This window comes from Pseudochaenichthys georgianus, chromosome 9 (assembly GCF_902827115.2).
Source record: "Pseudochaenichthys georgianus chromosome 9, fPseGeo1.2, whole genome shotgun sequence".
Taxonomy (NCBI): Eukaryota; Metazoa; Chordata; class Actinopteri; order Perciformes; family Channichthyidae; genus Pseudochaenichthys; species Pseudochaenichthys georgianus.
Genome location: NC_047511.1, coordinates 28,443,466 through 28,468,660, shown reverse-complemented (window position 1 = coordinate 28,468,660; position 25,195 = coordinate 28,443,466). Strand labels below are relative to the sequence as shown.

The following is a 25,195-nucleotide window of genomic DNA, read 5'->3' as shown; positions in this document are numbered from 1 at the left end:
GCCAATCCGTGGAGCCGTTACTTTACGTCCGCGGAGCCGTTACGTTAAGCCCCCGCTGATTGGTCCAAATTAACCAATCCACGACTTCCTCACACACTCACTCAGTGCAGGCAGCTCTGCTGTTCTCATTCATAACACTCCGTTCGATGTCTCACTATGGGATGCGCCTCATCGCGGAGCAAACAGAAGCATCAATCTCAATACGCCAATCCTGATTGGCTGGTGATCTTGACGTCAGCGTCAGGGAATCCACCCCCTATAAGTAGCTTGCGCTACGTCGCATGCGTTATTCAAACACCTCTTCTCGCTTCAGAGCACATCTCGATGGTAGCCGGGCTAGCTTAACAGTCCACAGACTGAACCCAAAGCTAACTTTCGGTCGACGGGCGCTCGCCGGCTACTCTTCTGCTTTGCAAGAAGACTGTTAATGCTAACACACCAGTTAGTATTATAATCGACCTCGCCGTTTCTTTCCTCGGAAATTAAGGTACGGTTTTGATTTTTTCAAGCTAACAACACACCTGTTGCTAGCTTGCTTTCCCTCGGAGCCCCACGCTTTACCAAGCTGGGGCTCCCGGCTGGACCTTACCATGGTTTCGCCCGCGGAGGATGTCCTGGAATTGGATTATATGGAGGACGAAGAGGGTGCCTCTGAGTTCCTCCTGTCTGATTCGGATGAGCAAGAAGACGATATCTTCATGTCATCGGCTCAGGCTGCAAAGCCGGGAGCGATGGCTGCTCACCCGGGCGATAGCACACCAGCTTCGCCCTGTCTGAGCATGGACCTGCAGGCCGTGTGTCAGCGTGCCGCGTCCAGACTAGACATCCCATGGCCCGAAATGGCCAAGGAGACCTCCAGGTCCCGTTACGAGGGGAAACATTTTCCCCAAGCAACGAGGACAAAGAGGCAACTCCTTCCGGTCTTCCCGGAGATGTTGGATGAGGCGTCGGTCTCGTGGAGAGACCGGCCCTTTAGCAACAAGGCCCCAATCCAGGGTGCCTCCTCCCTAGACTGTGACGGTATGGAGAGGCTCGGCCTTCTCCGCATACCGCCTATAGAACCTCTGGTGGCAGCCCACCTCCTACCGAGGCTGGTCCCGTCACCAAGCAGGAACCCCACGCTGCCAGCGAAGGCGGACCGATTCCAGTCGACCATGACTGAACGGTCCTATCGAGCCGCAGCGTTGTCCGCCAGGGCTTTGAACGTTTCCTCGCTGCTAACCGCATACCAAGCGGAGCTCTGCGAGGATCTGTCAAGCAATCCTGGACGGGACGTTCTGGACGAAATGGCCGCGATCACAGACATTTGTCTTCGTGTTCAACGCTGCGCCGTCCAGGCCACGGGCAAGGCAATGGGGATCATGGTGGTGCAGGAAAGAGCTAGATGGCTCAACCGCACCAACCTCCCAGACCGGGAAAAGGAGGATGTGCTAGACATGCCCATCGTTCCCGAGGGGATTTTCGGCTCCGCTCTCACCTCCATGCAGAGGAGATGCGAGTCGAAAAAGAAGGAGGACGAGGCCCTCCACCTCTGTCTCCCTCGAAGGGTCCAGCCGCTGCCTTCACAGCGGCTGGACAGCCCGGCAGCCCGCCCCGAGTCCCCAGCCCAGGCAGGAGACGAGGGCGAGTTGGCTTAGAAAATCTCCGGTTCCGGCTGCAGCCCAGGCGCAGCCAACCCAGAATTTCGGCCAGCAGTCGAGGAAGAAGAAGCGGGCGGACTGACAGCCCCCCCTTCTCCCCTCTGTGACAGAGCTGGAAGTCCACGGTTCCCCAGCTCTAGATGTGTTCCCGCTGCCTCGAGACATGCCTCAACACCATCCTCAAGTCCGCAAAAACACATGTCACAGTATTGGTTAATAGACGGGTCTGTGAAGGCACCACCGTCACGCGCATGCGCAGTGTCGGTGGGGATTGTCGAAATGGGGTACCACCGTGTTCAGACACTAGAGGGCCCCATAACACAACAAATAGAGACTCAGAGGGTAAGAGACGTGACATCTCCGCTGGCTCTAAGGAGCATACAGTGGGAGATGCTCACAACATCTGCTTGGGTTTTCAAGACAGTAACACGGGGCTACAGACTCCAATTCGCTGTCACCCCCCCTCGCTTCTCGGGCATTCTGTATTCACAAGCCCAAGGAGAGTCAGCCCATATTCTAGAGGGAGAGATCCTCTCACTTCTAGAAAAGAGGGCTATATCTATAGTATCCGCCGAGCAGAGTCAGAGCGGCTTTTATTCCAAGTATTTCCTCGTTCCCAAACGGGGAAGGAACGGAATTCGGCCAATACTGGATTTGAGGGTTCTGAACACATATCTAAAAAGATACAAATTCAGAATGCTCACTCACACATCTCTGCTGCGTCTCGTGCGACAAAACGACTGGTTTACATCAGTCGACCTGAAAGATGCGTATTTCCACATCCCAGTATATTACCCACACAGGAAATATCTGAGGTTCGCATTCCAGGGGATCTGTTACGAATACAGAGTACTTCCCTTCGGTCTGTCTCTCAGTCCAAGAGTGTTTGTACGATGTACGGAAGCCGCGATAGCCCCGTTAAGACAACAGGGTATTCGCCTGGCGACCTACCTAGACGACTGGCTGCTTCTCGCACAGTCGGAGCAGGAGGCTATTACGCAGACAAATGTCCTCGTAAAGCACCTGCTCAACCTGGGTTTCATAATAAACACAGAGAAGAGCATGTTGTGCTCAGCACAGACTGTACTCTTCCTGGGTTTACACCTGAACTCGGTGCCCTTTACAGCCCGCCTGTCAGCGGAAAGAGTGAAAGCTTTCAGAGCTTGTCTCGCTCATTTCCAGCTGCGCAAACATGTTCTCTTCAGATCATGCCTGCGGTTACTGGGGCTCATGGCGTCAGCCATCCTGGTCGTACGACTGGGACGCTTACACATGAGAGAGTTTCAGCGCTGGGTAGCTGCTCTAAAACTAAACCCTGCGCGTCATGGCGCGCGGAGAGTAATGGTTACTGTGAAATGCGTAATGGCACTGCGCCACTGGCTGCACCCGACTTTTCTAGTACGGGGCGTGCCTATGGGTGCTGTCCTTTCACGGAATGTGGTCACCACGGACGCATGTCTGACAGGCTGGGGAGGTATTTACGAAGGTCGTCCGGTGAGGGGTCTCTGGAGCAGAGACCTCCAGCGGGCGCACATAAATTACCTGAAGCTTTTAGCGGTGTTCCTCACCCTAAAACGCTTTCTGCCTTTTCTCAGAGGACATCATGTCCTCGTGAGGACAGACAATACGACCACAATATCGTATATAAACCGCCAAAGGGGTTTGCGTTCTCTCCAGTTACACATGCTGGCACGCAAACTGATCGTATGGAGCGGCGGACGTCTCCTCTCTCTGAGAGCGACGCATGTACCAGGAGTGATGAACCTCGGGGCGGATCTGCAATGTACTGGCTGGCGGAGATATATCAGCTGCTGTGCGGGCAGCCATGGCAGCTCCCACTACGCAGGGACATACTGTCTCAGGCGGGGGGGGGCGATCTTTCACCCACACCCAGAGCGCTTGGCACTATGGGCCTGGCCCGTGAGTGGTACAATCTGAATACAGTGGGACTCCCTCAGAAGGTGATAAACACTATTCAGAGTGCGAGAGCTTCCTCCACCAGGTCTCTTTACGACTGTAAGTGGAGGGTGTTTGAGGAGTGGCGCCTTCAAAAAGGACACATCTCTTTTCAATGTCCTGTTGGGGTGATTTTATCATTTCTACAGGACTTGATTGATAAACACAGAGCTTTCTCTACGATCAAAGTGTACCTGGCTGCTATTGCTGCATGCCATGTGGGCTTTGAGGGAAAGACGGCCAGCCAACATCCTTTGGTCTGCCGTTTTATGAAAGGGGCTCGCAGGCTCCTCCCTGTCTCCAGGTCACTGGTGCCCTTATGGGACTTGGCAGTGGTTTTAAATGGGTTCACTCTAACCCCATTTGAACCCCTTGAAGAAGCTGACATGAAGCACTTGTCACTCAAGACAGTGCTGTTACTGGCCCTGGCATCCGCCAAGCGAGTCAGTGACATTCATGCGCTATCTGTACATCCTTCATGCACTCAGTTCGCCCCAGGGCAAACAACAGTGTTGTTGAAGCCCAACCCTGCCTTTATACAGGGTGGTTGGTTCATGTACCCCAATTGACATTGAGGCATTTCCTCCGCCGCTGTGTTCCTCCGGGGAACAGCAGCCGGATTTGCTGTGTCCAGTTCGTGCTTTACGCACCTATATGGACAGATCAAAAGAGTTTCGTCATAATGACCAACTCTTTGTGTCCTGGGCTAACCCTCAGAAGGGCAAGCCTGTTACTAAGCAACGGCTCTCCCACTGGATTGTGGAGGCAATTGCTTTGGCCTATACGAGTCAGGGTTTGCAGGCACCAACGGGTCTGCGTGCTCATTCGACTCGTGGTCTGGCTACATCCTGGGCTTTGTTCAAGGGTGTTTCCATCCAAGACATTTGTGCAGCGGCAAGCTGGTTCTCGCCGCTCACTTTTGTCCGCTTTTACAGGCTAGACGTCTCTGCTCCTAGTGTGGCCCGAGCAGTGCTGGGCACCTTGTTGAGTCAGAGCTCTACCTGTTAAGTTCTGGTTGGTTTGGTGAATTTCGAGATAAGCTCGTCTGGCAATACGGGAGCTACAATATCCCATAGTGAGACATCGAACAGAGTGTTATGAATGAGAACTATAGGTTACTTACGTAACCCCAGGACTCAGAGTAACATGTAGTGAGATGTCTCACCAGACGGCCCTCCTTGCTATGGTGAAGCGAGAAGAGGTGCTTATTTTGAATGACGCATGCGACGTAGCGCAAGCTACTTATAGGGGGTGGATTCCCTGACGCTGACGTCAAGATCACCAGCCAATCAGGATTGGCGTAATGAGATTGATGCTTCTGTTTGCTCCGCGATGAGGCGCATCCCATAGTGCAGTGGTTCTCAAACTTTTTCTGTCATTCCCCGCTTTGAACAGGTGGGCCTTTTCAAGCCCCACCTGTTCCTCATTGCTCCAATCAAATGGTAGGCCAAGCTTAAAATTGTCAAATGTATCGTTCTATAACAGGGGTCTCCAACTTTTTTTAGGATGAGGGTTACTTTCAAAAAATAAAACAAGTCATGAGCTACTTTTACTCCTCTTTTTTGTTTTTTTGCAGTGTATATATTTAGCACATTTTAACATTATTATATGCTACCTTTAACCTTTGAGTGCTGTTTGGGTCTGTGGGACCCGTTTTCAGTGTTTACTAAAATAAAATGTATGCAATTTAATTATTTTAACCTGCTTTATTTGGTGGTGGACGTCACATCCTCTAGGGGGGTCCAGGGGCATGCACCCCCAGGAAGATTTCTTTTTAAATGTTGAAGTTGAATGCATCAATCTGGTGCACTTTGAGCTAGGGCTGCTCAATTAAATCGTATTTTAATCGCAATTACGATTTTGGCTTGCAACGATTATGAAAACAACATAATCAAAATAAAACGATTTTATTTATTTTTTAAATAGGTTTTTCAGTTGAATTATACTTAAAGTTCAGAGTAATCAACTGTTAAAAACATACTTTTCAAATTATTTTCTTCAATAAATTGACGTTTTTCAAAGTAAATGGTTAATCGTTTTTAATAATCGTGATATCAATTATTGACCCAAATAATCGAGATTATGATTGTTGCCATAATCGAGCAGCCCTACTTTGAGCCCAACATGAATTTATGGATACAGCTCTCAACACTCAGATGAAAGGGAGCTGTATACTTTTCAATAATCCAAACATCTTTAGAATATGATCACAACAAATCATTTAAACTTGTTTATTCTTATCTTATGTTACCTAGTTAGCATTCTTTCTTTTTATTTATGCATATTTGACTAATCCCTCCCCTTGTAAACTTTTGACTGTCCTATAGTACACATTGGAATGATTTCTTACTTTATTTTGTTCAACTTTATTAAATAGATAAAGGTGTGCTCTCTCTCTTGCTCTCTCGCTCTCTCGCTCCACATTGCTTTTCTTCCCGACTGCAACGCTGTTGTGTGTGTCTGTGAGAGCGTTTCATGTGTGTATGAGAGATTTTTACCAGTGGCGAGCCTGTCTCTGAGGGCCTAAGATATTCTACAAAATAATATTTAAAAACATTAAAACAAATTATATTTTTCTTTATATATTTTTTTTAAATATGTTTTTAGTAATATTTGTCATTAGTTTTACCAAAAATAACTTGATTAAATTGTATTTAAAATAACATTTCCAAAGAAATAAATCCTTTGAATCTGCCTATTCATTTTCTGTTTGAATGTGAAGGGTTAAATGAAAGAAGCTCCTCTCTGCGAGTCTGTGAAGACAGGAGCTGATTGGACGTCCAGCTGTGAACTCACAGAGGGTCGCTATAGTAACTGAACGAGAGTAATGTCAAATGACAGTACAATTGACCAATCATATCTTCCCTCTAAATGGGTGGGCTTTATTATCGCGGACTTTATGACAAGTTCCGCCTGCTGTGAAACATTTCTTGTTTCCATAGCAACAACAACTGTCAACAGCGTAAACTTGCCTTCAAAATAAAAGCATGCCAAATTACACTTAAGACATACAACTGCAACGAAAGTAACAAACACAATGCAATATCCTTTTCAATTTCAAAGAACACAAATTGGGTTATCTACAGGTGTTGTTTTGTGTGGTAGAGGGTCGCTTTTCATTGATACGTTTTGCACCCCGGGTGGCCCGTTGTTTTGATATTCCACCAGTGTATAAATAATAAATAAATGTGAAAAAAAAATGTAAAAAAAAAATTGAGAAACGCTGCCATAGTGAGACATCTCACGACATGCTCTGAGACTGCGGTTACATAAGTAACCTATAGATTTCTCCTCCCTGGCTGCAGGCTGATAACAGGCAGTTGGGATCGCGGCAAAATTCTCTCTGCAGACCCATTCTCACAGCGTTTATCAACCTTTTTCTTACTCAATATCAAGCGACACTTATTGTTTTTACTTCGGCTGTGACTTTGTGTGTGTTCAGGTTGAGTTTGGCTGTGTTTCGCTGTGTATCGCTAAACAAGGAAATCACACCTCGACGGAGCTCTGCGCAATTCACAACGTCCCAACTGGTCCCGACCAATCGGAGCACACTGGGCTCACAGGGAGGGAGGGCAAGAGCTGCAGCAAGCCGTTTAGTGGAGAAAGTGAATACTGCTGAATACACATACTTTAAAGAGATGCTGTATGCGAAACCAATGTGAGTTTGGAAAATTGCACAGTATTTTTCTATTTTAGTATACCTCAACAATGGAATTATGATCAGGGGAAATGGCCATGACACCTCTTCTTTAAGTAAATAACAGTGTGTTATTTAGAAAACAATAACAAATTAGAAGGAAAAAAAGAAAAACAAAATACAGATTTCATTATTCTGAGGCTCTGAGCAACATTTATTTTCCTCACAGACGGCAAAAGAAAAGTCAAACATTATACGATTTAAAATAAAAACAATAATCGTGGCTTGATATTGAGTAAGAACCGGTAAGAACATGTTTTTATGAACCACACAGCTTCCGGTCAAAACGTGGCGTATCATATGCATGCAAAACTCGGCCTCAGAACTCAATGGGAATGGTTAGCGTACTGTATCATATGCACGCAAAATCGGACTTCTGCATATCTATTGCACGCATTTCCAATGTGTAAAGTCGTGTCATTTGTACGCAGACTGAAGAGAGTGGGTTGCTTTATTCCACCCCAGTGAGGACGTGACCATGTCTCCTTTGACCTTTTCTCAGCATGGTGGAGACATGCGTTAAAATCTACATTTCACACTGCTTATGTCACACTCCTCTGTACTGCCATGTGGTTCCTCAAGCAATAATACAGGAAGTTTAGTGTGGTAAGATAGTATTACACTGACTCAGAAGAAAGCAAACATGAAGAAACACAGGATTTGCCTCTAGAGGTTTTAAAAACATCATTTATCAAACAACTCAGATAGTTCCAACTGTAGTTTGTGAGATAGAATAACTGTTTACTATGCTCCATTACTGCTGTACACGGTACTCACTTGATCTCATTCAGAAAAAAAACAAGCTTTCTTTAATGATAATCAGGTGAAATTAATAAAGAATGTTTTGCTACCATTTGTTCTGGTGTTAGAAAACCAAAAATAATAGACCATGGCAACAACATGTCTATTTGTCTAACCCCCTCCACACCCATTCCCTGCACCATTCCCTAAAAAACAAAAACCCAGAAGCCTAAACAGTAAATTAATTTATGTTTGCAGATAACACATATCTTACCTCTAAAAACAGAATAAAATACTGTTTACTACAATAAGAATATGTTTGACCCTATTTTCCTGCAGGCCATGACAGAAAGAGCTTTTCACTTTTATAAATGCATCAAGCAGAAATGTATGCAGTTATTATACCATTGAAAATAAATATTTATATTATAATATGAGTAAAATACTAAAAATATGAATATGACAAATTATACAATATGGCACTCAATACTATGCAATAATCAAAACATATCAGTGTATGAAAATAAGGAGAAATACATAGATATACATAATGCAGGCTTTATATGTTGTTATATTGTAATTAATCTACATGTCATCTATGAGCCATTTAGGTAATGAATTGTTTTGAAACTGGTAACATTTAACAAGTAACACATGAGAACATAAAATACATTAAATTATTTAAGAAAACAAGAGGTTTTACCATAACATCAGACATCCAGCTCACCTGTATTAAAACAAGTGATACAAGAATTGTCGGAGTGTATTTTGTTTTAATAGCTGCAGATCAGATTGTTACATTTGATTCCAGCGACACAAACATTCAAACAAACAATAATAAACTCTCTTACTGTGTTCCCATAGAATAGATATCAATATATGGTATATTTTCACGCATTTCTGGTACTGTATAATTTCAAGTGTTGTGTGAATCAAAAGGTTACTACCCAAGCGTCTTTGTACACTGATTTACAATATTCAATATGATGTTATTAAAAGGTTCTTACTTCTGAGATACGAATGAAAAAAAGAATAAAGAAAAAGAGACCAGGATCAAAACATTATTTGTATTATTAAATGTATGACTTTCAGGATGTCTGGTGGTTGAAAACAGACATTGCACTAATTGCACATTGCTCTACTTTTTAATGCGTGAGAACAAAAATCCAGATAAAAATCTCTATTTTTTATGTAAGATGATAAAAACAAGGATTCTTTACTGCCAGCTTTGCTGCTTATAGTAGAAAATGGATAGGAAAGTCTGGTAGTTTTTGACTTACAATGGTTCTGTGTCCCATAGAAGGGTAAGTTCACTTTTGCAAACATGGTAGTGTTTTCCTTATTATGGCTGCTATGTTACTATGTAAGTAGTGCTTGTCTTTTACTGTCCCATGCATTTGTAAGAGGCCTTCCCACCCCATTAAGCAAGGGGGAATGAATAGCTAGAAATTGTGTGAGGAAAGTCCAACATCACTGAACAATCATATCTTCAGTGTGTGAGCATGTTTCTTGCAAAGAGGTTTGTCCTTCTTGGAGAAAAAGGTCTGGCCTTCCAGAGTAGTGCAGCACACCTGAGGAAAAAGAATACACACACGTTAGTAAGAACTTTAAAACTCTTCCATGATGATGAAAAATAAACAATACCATTACTTTATAATATGTATCAAGTTCAACATGATTTATTGAAAGACAAGTGGTTTAAAAAAAAGTTAAGCGATTGTCAAAAGTCTAGGTTGGTAAGTGGCATGGTGGTCATCGTTGTACATTGAATCAATAATGACCCAGGATAACGCCTCTGCTGTTCTATGCAAAGTTTGCAAATGTTGTGTCTCTTTTATATTCAAGCTCAGTCTTGCCCTCATCGTTCAAACTTGGGCAGGACTGTCTTAATTAACTGTACAGTGAATATACTGTGAGGCTTTCACTTACAGCGCAGACGAAGCAGTTATCATGCCAGGTGTAACCAAGGGCCTCGAGGAACTTGTCTCCAGCCTCAACGGGGAACTCACAGCCATGGCAGCTGGTACCGAACATACTGTAAAAATCTTTTTTCAGACAAAACAACATAGCATGTTATTTACAGAAAAGAGCATCAATGCTTTTCTTTGGTTATTATTTTCACTAAAATAAATTCTAAACATAACAGAGAGTCACTTGTGTCCATTTACAGACTTCTGTCTTCTATCCTGACATCCTTCATCAGCATGTGTCCAGTCAACTTATTATTATAAGAGTCCTCATCACTTACCTTGTTCACAGTATGGCTCTCCTTCCTCCAGGTGGAAGGTGTTGTTTCTGATTGGCTGCTGACAGGTAGCGCACAGAAAGCAGTGGACATGCCACGTCTGTTTGAGGGCATTTATCACCTCCTGGATGCAAAAATAAAACACTGTTGTTAGTTGGAAGCATAACACAGTTCATTATGATCACTGGTCTCTGTTTTTGTTCATCTAAGACTCTAAGGAATATTACAATTAGATCAAGGATATTTAAACGTTTTATTGGATGTTACCTTGCTAATTGGGGAATTGTTTGTTAAACAGCTGTTTATGTAATGTGTGAACAAAAATCATTCCAATTCTATTATCAATCCAAATTGGATCAAAATGGATAAAAGTGTCTGTTTTACATTTGCCAGGAATGCACACCGACTTTCCTAAAGTCTGTTCTTTTCTCACGTCACATTTAAATATAATATTTTGTCTTGTGTGACCACATGACCCGGCTTAAAATATACAAACTGCTTCTTTTCCCACCCTTAAACTGTGAGAACACGACAGGACAGGGAATCAATGAAAAGTTGGTGGGCCAGAGTGAAATAAAGGATTAGAGGAGAGGGAGTGAGAAAACAGGTTAATAAGAAGCCGTAAGCTGGTTGAAGATGTGTGAGAAATAGAGGGTTGAAAGGGATTGAGGGTAAAGAGGTTAGAACACGTGAGGGATGAATGTCAGTGCTGTTATGAGAGCAGCCATCTCAGCTTCCTGACGCTCTGGGTTCATGCTACACCTGCAGCCTCAAGGCCTCTAAGCCTAATTCTCCTAACACCCGAACATGCACCACATTCCTGAGTTTCAGTGGGGGTCACTATAGAAAATTCCCTATCCTTCCTATATGGGCCTTTTATGAATTTGTCTTGCATTTTCAGGTATTTTATTGTTACCATAAAAGGGACACTTTGATGATGTTTACACCTTAACATTTAATATCCCTTTATTATTTTGTCTCATATTGGCATTTGATAAACAAAGCAAAAAGTAATTATAGAGACAAATCCCATAGCAATGAAGCCTTGTATGACCATATCAGTTCAAGTATAGGTTTGCATGTTGTGTCAACCACTCTCATTAAGTAGAATGTTTTAAATACGGGCTTCTGGAGCTTTCATTTTTATAGTAAAGTATCTTGCATTTGGGAGCTACTTCATGTTATTATAATCCTACTTTGCAACCAAAAGTAGTTATGCACCCAATTTATCATTTCAAACCCTTCAACATACAATGTTGAGGACACTGAAACATTTTAATCAAGTTGATGTACCAGTCTATACAAACCATTAAAGAAATAAGGTCAGATATGTGTGACGGGTTTGCACGGAATTCCACAGAGGAGGAGTATCCCTTTTTGTCTCCAAAAAACAGAGGCCTGTACGAATCCAGTTCAACATACCCTGGATATGTTTGAGTTACCCAGCTTACCTAACCCAAAACAAACGCGCTCTAGCTAAGCGGTCCTACTGTATGACGTTGGTTATCAACTCGGTAACTCAAGCCCGGTGTGCCCTATCTAGTTATGTTATGCACGTTAACATGAAAGGGGCGGGGTTAGCAATATTTGACACAAACATTGACAAGCGTACTGACAGCGCAGCGTCATACTTCCTGAATGAAAAGTGAACTATAATATTAGACAAATATGAAGAAGTTAAACTTTAAGCATCCATGACTTAAACACTTTATCCAGGATAAAAGCCACATAGTTGTACCTGCAAGGTGAATACAGCTGGTAAAAAAAAAAGTGTTTGACTTTTTTTTTAATGCGTACATTAACAGGTTTATGTTATCACTGCCCCTACGACACGAGTGGATCTGACATTAATTACATTTGACTTGAGTGTTTCGTCAACTTAATGTGTTGCTTAATGTGTTGCTTAAAATAACATACACACACACACACACACACACACACACACACACACACACACACACACACACACACACACACACACACACACACACACACACACACACACACACACACACACACACACACACACACACACACACACACACACACACACTCACCCCAAGTATCTTGTCCTGGCAGCGGCTGCATGTTGGAGCGAGGAAGTCTTCATAGCAATGTTCACAGTAGACAGTGCCCTGTTCTTCCACAAAGCCTATATCTGCCAGGGATTTACGGCAGTGGGTACAGTTAAATTCCTCCTTATGCCATGACTTTCCCAATGCTACCAAAAATGGCCCTCTGGGTGAAAAAAGGACAAGCAAAGACAAATGGATAAGTTTAAAATCAACTTTTTATTTTTTATTTAACTGAAGTTACAAGAAGAACAGTCCAAAGTCTATGTTTTGCAAATTAAAGACATTGAAAGCAGTCCATGTTGGGCTTTCTCAAATTAAGGACATACACAATGAATAGATTATCAAAATTGCTCGGTAAACTAATCATATTCTACTCAGGTCAATAAAGGCTGCTTCAAAAACAAGTATCAGATTCTAGAATCCGATGTGTTGATGTCACTGAAGCTTTACTGTGACAATCATCCTCTGCGTCCACTGTGACAGCACTTTGGCACTGTCCACTCGGATGATTAGTTAAAGTAGGAAAACAACACAGACTAATTTACTGCACACAACAGCTGTGCTTATCTGAGCTTTCTCAGATAGTGGCACAAGCCTGGCAGCTATTAGCATGTGAGCTACCTTATCCTTAGTGATATGTAATGTAAGGTGACACAATTTGGGAAATAACGCTTGTGTTAAGGCAGTCATGAGAAGAACAGGATAACCAAGAGTTGGTATCAGATCATATCATGTACATCAATAGTTTCAGTCAGAAATTTGTAGTTCTACAGTTTCATACACAGATTATTTACTCGAGATGGTTTCCAGTTAATTATTTTAAGTGCCTAACTGGGACGCTGAATAATTTAGATATGGAAATATGTTCCAATCGTGACTTGATTAAGAACAATTGGATATCTGGGCAGCCAAGGGAAGTAACAGGCCTCTTTTTTAAGGAATGGTGAGCAAGCAGTATTTGGGCTGATGACAGAGCCTGTGATTCTTTATTTGTAATATCTCCACACTGCTATCAAGAAAAATAGGATAGTAGGTTAATTGAGGTAATTTAGATAATCCATTCAGAGATTCTTAATGGGTTCCTAAGGTGTAAATGACATTATTAGTCAAAGTAAAGAATGTGACTCTCACCTGATGACCATATTGCAGTGGGCACACATGGGCGTACGAAAACCAGCAGGGATGTGTTCTGCCATCTGGACCAGGGTGTCCTCATCTTTAGGATGGGGCTGAGGTAAAGGCCGGGTTGGGACAGGACTCCTGGGGACACTGGCACCACCATTACCCTTTATACCGGAAGACGGGGTGATTAAACCAGCCTTTGGGACTTGACCTGAAGAAGATACAAAAGAGATAAAGATAATAGAAACTGGAGGAACAACAACAAATTAAATAAAAATACAAGCACTTATAGAAACACAAAGCTCTGTGTTTTCTTCTTAGGTGTGTAAGTTATTTGACCTCTAACCTCTTGACTATACACCCAGCTGGTGTCAGGGTGGTGCACGCAGCTGACTACTGTTGTCAACAACCATGAATTCACCACATCAATCTACAACTTTGACACATGCCTATGGCATATGTGCCTTCATACACATGGCCACGCACGAGCGAACACACACACACACACACACACACACACACACACACACACACACACACACACACACACACACACACACACACACACACACACACACACACACACACACGCACACACACGCACACACACACACCTTCCCTCAGATAAAACCTAAACCAACACCTGGCTAAACATATAGCCTGGCCTTTGATCTTCAGACTGTGGATGAAGGTTTGTTTTTATATGCACATGGGGAGGAATGGACTACTTTTGGAGTTTGGCTTTACCATTACATGCGTGTAATGTTTAAATATGTGTTTGGCATAGGAACAGGGATGGTTTTCCATGAAATGTTGGGGCTAGTCAGGTATTCTTTTACATTTTAAAATTTTACAATTGCAGTATTTTTTAAACTGACAAAAGAAGAGAAGCAAAACCTCAAGCCAGATTTGCACATCTCCAAGCATATTTTCAGCCTCTCATTTTAAGATTATCAGCAAACATGTCGAACAGTCGATTTGTACACACCTGCTGCCAGGGAGCAACATTATTATTGATTTGGAGTCGTTTTTAGACCAACTAATGGATGAAAGACCATGTGGTCTGATGAGTGGCTGATACATAAGGGAGATAACAGGCGGAAAAGGAGAGAACTTGTGATTTTAGATTGGATGGAGTAAAAGTTGAAGCAGTTAAATAGGCAGATAGAAACATTTTTGGGGTACATATACAGTATGTTAAACTGAACAATTAATGTTCTCAGAAACTGTGCGCCCCAGTGCAGTAGAGTGGAGTAGATTAGTTGTTCGGCAGCACTGTGGTTTGCCTTTAAAACTTTATTCATAACTCCCATACATAACATAAGTCTTCAGTAAATATTATCTTTCTTACGGAGTAGAAGTGCTGCACGTGTTACAGAACAAAGTGCAACAGGCAGAGCGGGACTTTCTCGCCTGCTTAATGGGCTTCCACAGAGGAAAAATATGAGAAAAGAAAAAGAAAGTCTGCAATGACCTATTTCACAACATATGTCACGCTTGGTCCATGGAAAAATAAGCCTCTTTCCCTCTCGCTAAATGGCTGCAACAACATTAAATCTAACAGCAGTAAATCAGTTTTACACTATGTCAGGATTTCAAATCAAACATTTTTTGTGAGAATAAAAATAACATTTTCGTTACTGTAAGGGTGCATATATGAATCAATCAAAATACATAATTAAAAAAGGATTTAGTTGAATTCCTTAATTAATTGTTACGAATCTATTTGAGGGACTCGATATTTACAGTAAAGGTACCCACTATGACTTGTGCTAAGAAAACATGTGAGGCACCAGTCTGATTATACTCCACTAGTACATTTTGTGAAAAAATTCCACGACACGACACACGTAGGCAAATATACTTTAACTGTATTTAGTAACAGATTCAAGCAGCAATGTACTTTCCTACAGACTTCATGAAGCAGTAGGCTCGATGAACATGAAGGCATTCTTAAATCATTGAAACCCATGTATCATGTATTATTTTATGCTGACAAAGGCGGATATGTTATTTCTATTAATATTAATATTTCACACACACACACACACACACACACACACACACACACACACACACACACACACACACACACATGTTTACCCTGGATTGCAGGCGGTCCTTTCGTCATGGTTTTGATAACTGCTGACTCATGGCTGCTGAGTTCTGGCTCCTTTCCCTCCTCACTGTAAATGGAATGGAAATTATATTCTGATCAATTAATGGGAAAACGTTGTGTAATTAACATTATAAAAAAATTCCCCCTACACAAACTCAGTATTCAGTGCTTGAATTGCAAAATGCATGGTTACTATCCACTCAATCAGAATGGTTGGTATGTACTGTGACTTATGTGCCTTAGTGCTTTTTTTTCCAAAATGTAATTCCCAGAAAAATATCACTGAGAGCCTACTGTACGAATAGCCATTAGAAAAAAATCCTGTCAGGTAGACATCAGCACAGTCTCGTTATTCAAGTTTCTGTCAAAATACAGTAAGACGGATTCCAGACCACCTACCTGCTGACAGAGCGGAGAAATATATTGTACCAAACAAAACACTGCATGCAGCTTCAGCCAACACAGTATAGTACTCAACTTCACGGAGCAATTCCTACATGTGAGTACACACTCACAACAATGTGCCATGTGCCACTTCACAGCAGAACAGAGTCCAGGCCACCGGCCTGATGATGGATGGGAAACGAGTTTGCACAGCACTAATGATACAGCAAACTCATTCAAAAATGATGCCAGCATATCAATTCCCATGACCTAACAGAGAGAAAGGGACTACGGTGCAGTGAAATATATCATAGTGTAATGAACGAAAGTGCCCATTCCAGATGTGCTGTAGACAGATACCAGACTCCGAGAACTAATAATGGGGGTGAAGAGAGCTCTTATGGTGCGGTAAAGAGTTCACATTATTCAATGCATAATCTTGTTTTCACGACTATTGTACACAGGTATTTTTTAACCTCCCTTTATACTTTAAATGTCTCCTAAGAATGCACAAAGTTCTGAACTGAATAAGTCCCCACAGGAACATGGGCAGTCCATTTTCATGGGCCCCAAGAAATAGACCTGAAATTCACATTTGGGTCGAAGGCTGAGTAATTTTAAGAGACTTTGCAGTAAAATATATTGGTGATCACATGAAACGATGCCAGAACACTAATTTAATAACATAGACAAACTGAGCCTTGCATAGATATATGATAAGTGTTCAGTGAACAATGCTGTGGAACAGGGTGACATTTGATATCCATGCTATTGTTTTAAGTTTTTTTACAGATAGCAATATAATCTTATGGAGGTCACACAGTTTCTCTCATGGGTCAACATATATATATATATATATCCTTGATTTAACCAGGTAAAAGACTCATTGAGATTAAAATCTCTTTTCCAAGAGTGACCTGGCCAAGAGGGGCAGCATGTACGAAGTTAGAACAGATAAAACACAGACATAACAGGCAGACAAATACAGCTGTAAAACACAAATAAAATGGCACATTAGCCAGTCAATATGCAAAGTAAAACAAACTATTAAAAATCATTCAAAACTGGCATCATTCAAAACTGGCAACATTTAAAACGATTTTAGGATATACGAGCACTCACATCTACCAATGGTGTCGTGTTCTCTGTCCTTTAAGATGGACCTGAATTCCCCCATAGTGATTCAATCTGAGAGTTTCAGCTCCTTCTGTACATTGTTCCAAGCTGTGGGGGCAGCATATTTAAAAGCTGTTTTACCCAGTTTTGTTCTCACTGTAGGAACCAGCATCTGAATAAAATCTTGTGAGCGCAGGCCATATAGACTTTCTCTTCGACACATATATGTGCAAATGTAGGAGGGAATCAACCCAAGCAGAGATTTATAAATAAAACCCAACCAATGAGAAAGTCTGCGAGCAGACAAAGATGGCCAATTAGCAGCAGCATATAAAGTGCAATGGTGTACTCGATATCCACATCCAGTAATAAATCGTAAGGCAAAACGGTACACAGTATCCAAGCTCTTTAGGCACTGGTCAGAGGCATTCATGTAGCAGATCATCATAATCTAATACAGGTAAAAACGTTGCAGATATCAAATGTGTTTAAAAGAAACCTAATTTTATTTTTAGCTTTGAAACAACATTTTCCGTGTGTAACTTGAAAGACAAGTTCTGTTCAATAAGAAATGTGTTAGTAGTGACCCTCTCAATGTCAGTCCCTTGGAGAGGGACAGTTCCGGTGCAGACCTCCACTCTCAGGACACCTCCACTCTCAGGACAGGAAGTGCACGCTAAGAATTCCAAAATAAAATCACCACTATCAGTACAGTGCCACTTTCCAAACAGGAAATGCACGCAAATACAAAATAAAATCGTACTGACACTTATTATCTATATCATAGATATATTTTTTCTATATCATAGATATATATAGATATATATTTATTTATATATATAAATACGACATCTTGTATTTTAGTTACACCCGCTAGACAACAGTGGAAGGTTCGAGAAACAACCGCGTTTGCCGGGTGCACCGCGGCGGAGGTGGGGAGGTTCCAGCTGGGAACCTCCACCCCGCTGCGGGACCCGTGGGACCCCTGGACGGTGCGTCTTGGTCACGCTTCATATCGGCCGGCTCGGGAAGGAAGAGACACGCAGAGTGGGGGAAGTCCCCCACTCTTTGTTAATATATGGATGAGTGGGGGGGGGGACACGGCTGGACACGGCTGGACACAGGCCGTGGGGGGACACCAGAGACCGGGCATATTATAAAAAATAATAAAACCGGGGAAAAGTGAAAACAAGTGTCCGAAAATAGGCACTCGTGAGGCGGGCAGAGTCCCCTGTCAACTCCCGTTACATTCCTCCATGGTGTCATTTGAGCGAAAAACTTTTACGAGAACCAGGCTGGGGGGGTCAAAAGGGCTTGACCAAGGCCGACCCAAAGTGCACGGTGGGCGGACTCATCACCTCCGTGATGATTCTCCATTGTGATTTGAAAATGTCCATCAAACGAGTCCTTCGGTGGGCGGGGAAAAAAACGCGTCAGAATCGTCACTTCCTGTACTGACAGTGGAGGTATCCTGAGACTGGAGGTCTGCACCGGAACTGTCCTGAGAGTGGAGGTCTGCAGGCAGGTTCCCATGGTCCCTTGTGCAGTACAAATATTGGGTAGAATAGATGTTAACTTTTTGCCATTCGAAAATATCATCACTTTGGATTTTTCAGCATTTAATACCAACTTTAGTTGATATAAATGGGTTTGTATGACATCAAAGGCAGACTGGAGGAAATCTAGACTTTGCTCTATAGAAGCGGAGGAACAATAAATAACAGTATCATCTGCATACAAATGGTAAGAAGCATTTGCTAAATTATTACATAGATTATTTACATATGGTAAAAAGAATCGGTCCTAATATGGAACCTTGTGGCACACCCTTTGCTATCAGGAGGAAGGAAGTAGAGGACCCAGAAAATTGGACGCATTGGGTTCTCGCTGATAATAATTTAAAAACCAACCTACAGTATGCCTAGATAAGCCGATACTGTGAAGTCTTTCCGCCAGGATGATATGATCAACTCAACTGTGTCAAACGCCTTTGACAAATCAATAAATAGAGCTGCACAATACTTTTTACAATGCTGGTAATTCATTTTTAGTTTTTGTTCCAAATTAGTTTTTTATTACCTTCCAAATTTTCTTTGGATCATTTAAGTTAATAGTAGTATTAGAAATGTAGTACTCAGATTTACCCTTTTTAACTAGGAAGGTGAAATGATTTCGGAGCTGTCTAAAAACAATCCAATCCACTTGGGATTTCGATTTTCTGGCCCTTGACCAGGCAATATCCCTTTCTTTTAGAATGCTGGCCAGTTGAGGACTAAACCAGGGATTTTTTAACCCTTTCACCCTAAATTTGCGGAAAGGAGCATGTTTGTTTATAATTCTAGAAAAAGCCTCATGAAAATAATCCCATGCCAGTTCAACATCACTAATGAGAGAGATCTTGTTCCAATCAAAATCCCACAGGTCATGAAAAAATGCTTGCTCGCAGAATTGTTTAAAGTCACGTTTAAAAACTATTTGTGGTCTTGTTTTTGGAAGCTTAGCTTGCCTGATTGTAGCTATAGCGCAATGGTATATCATTTGCAAAAATTGGGCTATTGATAAGTTGCATAAGATTAAAAGAGTCAAGAGGTTGATTTAAAACTATCGGAGACCGAGGACAACCAGTCCCAGTTAAAGTCTCCAGCAAGTAAAATCTCATTAAAATCCAAGCAAGATAACTGACGACTCAGTGATGATAAAGCCTCAATGCTTGCTGAAACATATTATTTTGCAGTTCATAACATGTCTCTGAGTAAGTCTTCCTTAATGGTGGAAACGTTATTTACTTATTAAAGTTTTTAGGACTTATTAGGAAATATTCTCTCTGATCTCCTGAATATAGGGCTGCACCTAAAGCCCCTGTCACACTGTCCCAAAATTGACACCCGATAGACACACGAATATGGAATTGTGAATTTCGCACGAAGATGGCCCCGAACCACACACGAAGGCAACATTTACATTACATGTAAGACATACAACTGCAACGAAAGTACCAAAAAGCAATTATGTTACAGTACTATGATACTGCACTGATATCTTCAGACTTTGTTCTTTACTTTATTCGTCTTTATATGTAGAAAATATTACGTTTTCTCCGTAATGTTGTTTCCATAACAACTTCCTGTCAACTCTCCTTCAAAATAGTATATGATATTCTTTTTAGTTTCACAGAACACAAATTGGGTTATTTACATAATATGTTTACATGATTTTGTTGTGCAATAAAACAACCCGATAGACACACGATAAAGGAAATGTTCAAATTCGGGTGTGATCGTAGCAACATCGGGCCATTCGTGAGGGCATCTTAAGCCATCGTATGACCGCCAGTGGAGTTTCTCAGGCTCCGGCAGCAACTTCGTGAGCGGTGGCAAAATCTTTGGCATGCCAAAAAATTGCCGGAGGACCTTGCGAAGGTTCAATTTCGTGTTGAATTTGTGTGTCAATTTTGCCCTTCGTAAGGCAATCGTGAGGGCATCTTGTTATCATCGGTGCCATCGGGTATTCGCCCCGATCAGAGTGAGGGTGAATGCACCGATGATAACACGAAGATGACACGATTTGACAAGATGCCCTCACGAGTGCCTTACGAAGTTGCCGCTCACGAAGTTGCTGCCGGAGCCTGAGAAACTCCACCGGCGGTCATACGATGGCTTAGATCTAAGCCATGGTATGACCGCCGATGGAGTTTCTCAGGCTCCGGAGCCCTCACGAATGGCCCGATGTTGCTACGATCAGAGCCGAATTTGAACATTTCCTTTATCGTGTGTCCATCGGGTGTCAGGGCCTTAATTGTTTTTCAAGAAGAACATGTTTGATAGACTTGTATTTTTTAGAATGGTTTTTATTTTTGGGGTTGCATGGTATAAGTAAAAACTGAGCAATACAAATGTGACTTCGCACACATTCTTTAACATAAATCCATTATTAATCAAATACATAACAGAATAAATAAAATACCATTTCAAATAAGACTGACTATTATTTGCATTTAGGGATTAAATTAAACCAAGACAGGCTTTGAAAGTATTTTTCTGGTATTGCAGAGAGATGGCAGAGCATGCCAGATATCGCAACACACTCTCACTCCCTAAGCGTCCAATAGCGACGTTTGGTCAGTGTCCGTGGCGTCCAATTGTGACGCTCCTAGGCTCCTTCAGCGTCATAAAGGGACGCAAATAGCTTTCAACTGATTGCAATGTATTCCCATCTGCGTCGGGATTTGACGCTCATGGAAGCACGGCATTCGTTTATGCCGGCTGCCCTTAAAGGCAATGTGAGCATCCATTCCCATTGGATAACGGAGAATTTTACACCCGGAAGTAAGTACTCCTCTTACTGTCGACTGATTTTACAGTGATATCTGCACTACTCATCGACTAAAAAACACCAGATTATCCTTGTTAATTACACAACATTGATTGGTTTAAATTGTGTACAATGCTTTTGTATTTTTCCCCTTCGATTCGGAGAAACAAATATGTTTTCTGAGTAAAGGATGACAGAAGACACTACACTACCCAGAATCCCCAGCTATCGTTTGGCCTACACCAGAGCTATTTAATAGAAGAGTTACGACATCTCCGTTCACTCCAATGGACCACTTTTTTACAGCAATGGCGGATCGTGGAGCCTCTCAATCGTTCCCCGGAAGTTAGCGCCAAGGCTGGCAGAGCTGTGGAGTTGCAGCATAATAGACCGTTCGTGACGGACTTTTAAAGGTAAGAAGAAGTTTAAAGATGTATATTGCGGATATTATCAGTACATCTGATTCTAATGAACATGTGTATTAAAGGATGTCAGTGGATTATCCCTAAATTAGTAGATTTAGGGAACGTTTACAGATAACAGATTAAGCTAGCATACCGAAGCAAGTTAGCAACACACGTTGAACAGCCTTTTAATTGTACATTCCGTTCTCTTAATGTCATTTCGTCCAACATGTTGAATTAGAGAAGAGGGGCTTCTAAACGGGATTGTATGCGGGGGTGGAGGGAGTTAAATATTATATAAATATAACTTTGGTGCGTGTAAGAGTGAGTGTTTTTAGCAGAGCCATATTGTGTCCTTGTGATTCTGTTGATTATTACCTGTCTGTATAATGTTGCAGCTCAGCTGATTCTGGATTGATGGCAAAGGGAGAGGGACTTAAGTGAGAGTGAAAACACAAGGTACGTTTAATACTACTGTTTTATATAAGTAAACACCTTATCTCCCCAAGGCAATAGGTGTGCTATATAGGTGTGTATAACCCTTTCTCCTGTCTGTTACTCCCTCTTTCAGCACAAGAACCAGAGGGGGATTCAATGGAGCCTGAATACCTGCACTGAGACCCTCACCCTGCACCCTGAGTCTCAACTCTCAGTGTTTTTCAAGCCTTTCCCTGTTTTTTTGTATTAAACAAAACATTAAGCTTTCCCAATGGTGTGGTTTTCGTTTTGTGAAAAAGTGCAAATGCAGTGTTTGTATATAATTAAATCACATATTTTGTTGCTGTTGGTCGTGAAATTGCTCCTGCTGACTTGAGCCAGCCATTTTTTCCTCCGCTCTGTGTCAGTGGGGAAGCCGTACATTCGTACTCCTTTCTCTGAGCGATTTGAGCATCCCCAAGCAGCACAGCAAACCATGGTATTTGCAATGGATTTTCCTAAAACAACACATTTAACATCATCATCATCATCATCATCATCATCATCATCATCATCATCATCATCATCATCATCATATGCTGCTAGTCCTGCTGCTGCTGCTGCTGCTAGTCCTTTGATAGTCACCTGTCGGTCTCCTGTCCTTTCTGAAAGCCATAAAGATGACATTAGTCATTTAGATAACTTGTGTCCTCAATTACCAGGGGATTACTGAAACTACCATGAATTTAAGAAAATGGTAGAAATGAATCCAATCTGAATTTTAAAGCATTACTTTAGATCCCCTCCCTCTAAATGTATCAATAAACATTAGAAAGTGATGCTCCTGACTACCATACAAGTTTAAGAAGATAATATTGGTTTGAAAGAATTCAAAGCTATAAATAAACAGCAACAGGCTCTTTAACCAAGGCACTGTTAGTAACATGTAAACTAGTTGTTCACACTAATCCTAATATTATCACTTAATATTAGCAAATTCGATTTTATTTTTGAAAACATATTGATGTAAATACATACACATATCGATTTGTTGTATAAATATTGCAAATCAAAACCTTTATTCACTAATAATGACCAAAAATCGTAGTTCTATCTCCTGTTATCAATGCATTCACATTGCCCTCCATGAACTTCCGGGGAACGATCCCTCGTCTACATGAACCACGTGACGATAACCGTTTTTGGACTTCCGGTGTCGTAACTCTTCTATTATACAGCTCTGGCCTACACCATGTGCTCTGTTTGACAAACCCCGTTTTTTTCACCATTCATTCCGATGGCTGGCGTCTATGTCACGTGATCTTCAAATGTCTCCCTGCAGAAAAAGAAAACATGGCCGAACTTCGTTTTATTCTAGGTGTAAAATGCCTATTTTAAAGTTAGTTTGGCAATTAAAATGCGTTTTGATGTCATTTGATGCGAGAAATATGAGTTGTTATTTCAGATTATGTGTGCAGTGGATGTACATGATCTTTAGTTTGCTAGTTATTACGAAGATTACTTCAGGAAATCGCGACGTTTTCATTGTTACCAAGGTGGTTGCTAGGGACGCTGCTATCGATATTATTTCTGTTATGTTGTGTAACTGTTTAATGGTGTTATCTTTATTGCTACCCCCTTCCCCGTCAATGTATAGTGTTGGTCCACAGCCTAAACATATTAGTTTAACAAAATCCGCATCTAAAGATAGCTTACGTTATTTCCCCCCTGTGCAATTCCAGTCTCACATCTCAGAGCACACCGTCATTAACAAATACCGGAAACAGACCGAAATAATAATAATACCTTATTCCGAGTGTGCTTGCTTTTCTCTTTGAAAGTCATCACATAACGGCATTGTAATACACGGTTCGGCTGCATTACATATTACATATCTGCCGTAGTTCTGTATTTATAGAGCCCTGATGAGAAGACAAACATGAGGAACTGAAAACGTGACGTGGATCATAAATATATCAGCCATTAAACAACATCTTACATTTATTTTCACACAATGCGTCTCCTTGCAGTATCAACACTAATTCGGCTCACTTTTATATTTGATCCAATTGGTAGATAGGCTGTATTTACACCATAAAGGTGCACAGTTGATATAAAGGGACACCTGGTGGTTAAAGCATGTTATTGAATTTCAATATTTTTATTATTAGATATTAATACGATCCCTATAAAGTATATTCATTATTCGTTATTCTCTACTAATTGTTAATTAAAGACTGTATGTAATGACTATTTTGCACATCCCTTTCAAGATTTCAAGATTTTCTAAGGTTTATTGACATATCATATAGGCCTACACAACTGTGGTGTAGTTCTGCACTGAATGAAAAACTTGGGTTGCAGGTTCCTCAATAGTGCATTACAAGACATCTATCAATATTTGTGCATACCTCCAGCAATGTTAACTATGTTGAAGCACTTATTTTAACTGATATTATACATAATGTATTATACTCTTATAGATGTATGTAGATATTTCTTCTCCGGCCTTGTCAGGTATTGAACAATCAATAAATAAAGAACACAGAATTGTTGAATATAAAACACAGAATTTATGTGATTATACTAAATGATTTTCAAATAAACACAACTGCATATTTAACTGTTACACATGCTGATGTAACGCAAATGTTCCAACTTGGGATCAATAAAGTATATCTTATCTTAAGCTGATCGATGGCTACTGCCATATTTGCACAATGTGCCTCTGAACCTTGACAAGTGCATGTTTCAGGCTTATCAATTAATGTAATGTAATGTTATCACAGGGGTCACACACATAAGACCAGCTGTTAAATAAAGCTCTTCTGACCTTAGCTGGCATGTGGGTATATATAGTAATACTGCCCATAATGGGCACAAGCAATTTTCACCCATTTATTAATTATATGTTTTAAATGTGAGTGTTTCCTTTCCCCTAAACCTCCAGGGATGTACACAGTTTAAT

General features: G+C 41.5%; 1 protein-coding gene across 2 annotated transcripts in view; it reads right to left on the bottom strand.

The window, feature by feature from the left end:
• Positions 1–7,962: 7,962 nt before the first annotated feature.
• Positions 7,963–25,195, bottom strand: part of pdlim5a (PDZ and LIM domain 5a) — a 97,584-nt gene continuing 80,351 nt past the window's right edge. For both annotated transcript variants that reach the window (XM_034091025.2, XM_034091024.2), the window contains 6 exons: positions 15,580–15,662; positions 13,486–13,687; positions 12,337–12,517; positions 10,283–10,403; positions 9,964–10,079; positions 7,963–9,605 (listed from right to left, as the gene is read on the bottom strand). In XM_034091025.2, coding sequence (XP_033946916.1) covers positions 9,516–9,605; positions 9,964–10,079; positions 10,283–10,403; positions 12,337–12,517; positions 13,486–13,687; positions 15,580–15,662 — 793 coding nt within the window. In that variant the 3' untranslated portion in view covers positions 7,963–9,515. The remainder of the gene's footprint in view (positions 9,606–9,963; positions 10,080–10,282; positions 10,404–12,336; positions 12,518–13,485; positions 13,688–15,579; positions 15,663–25,195) is intronic.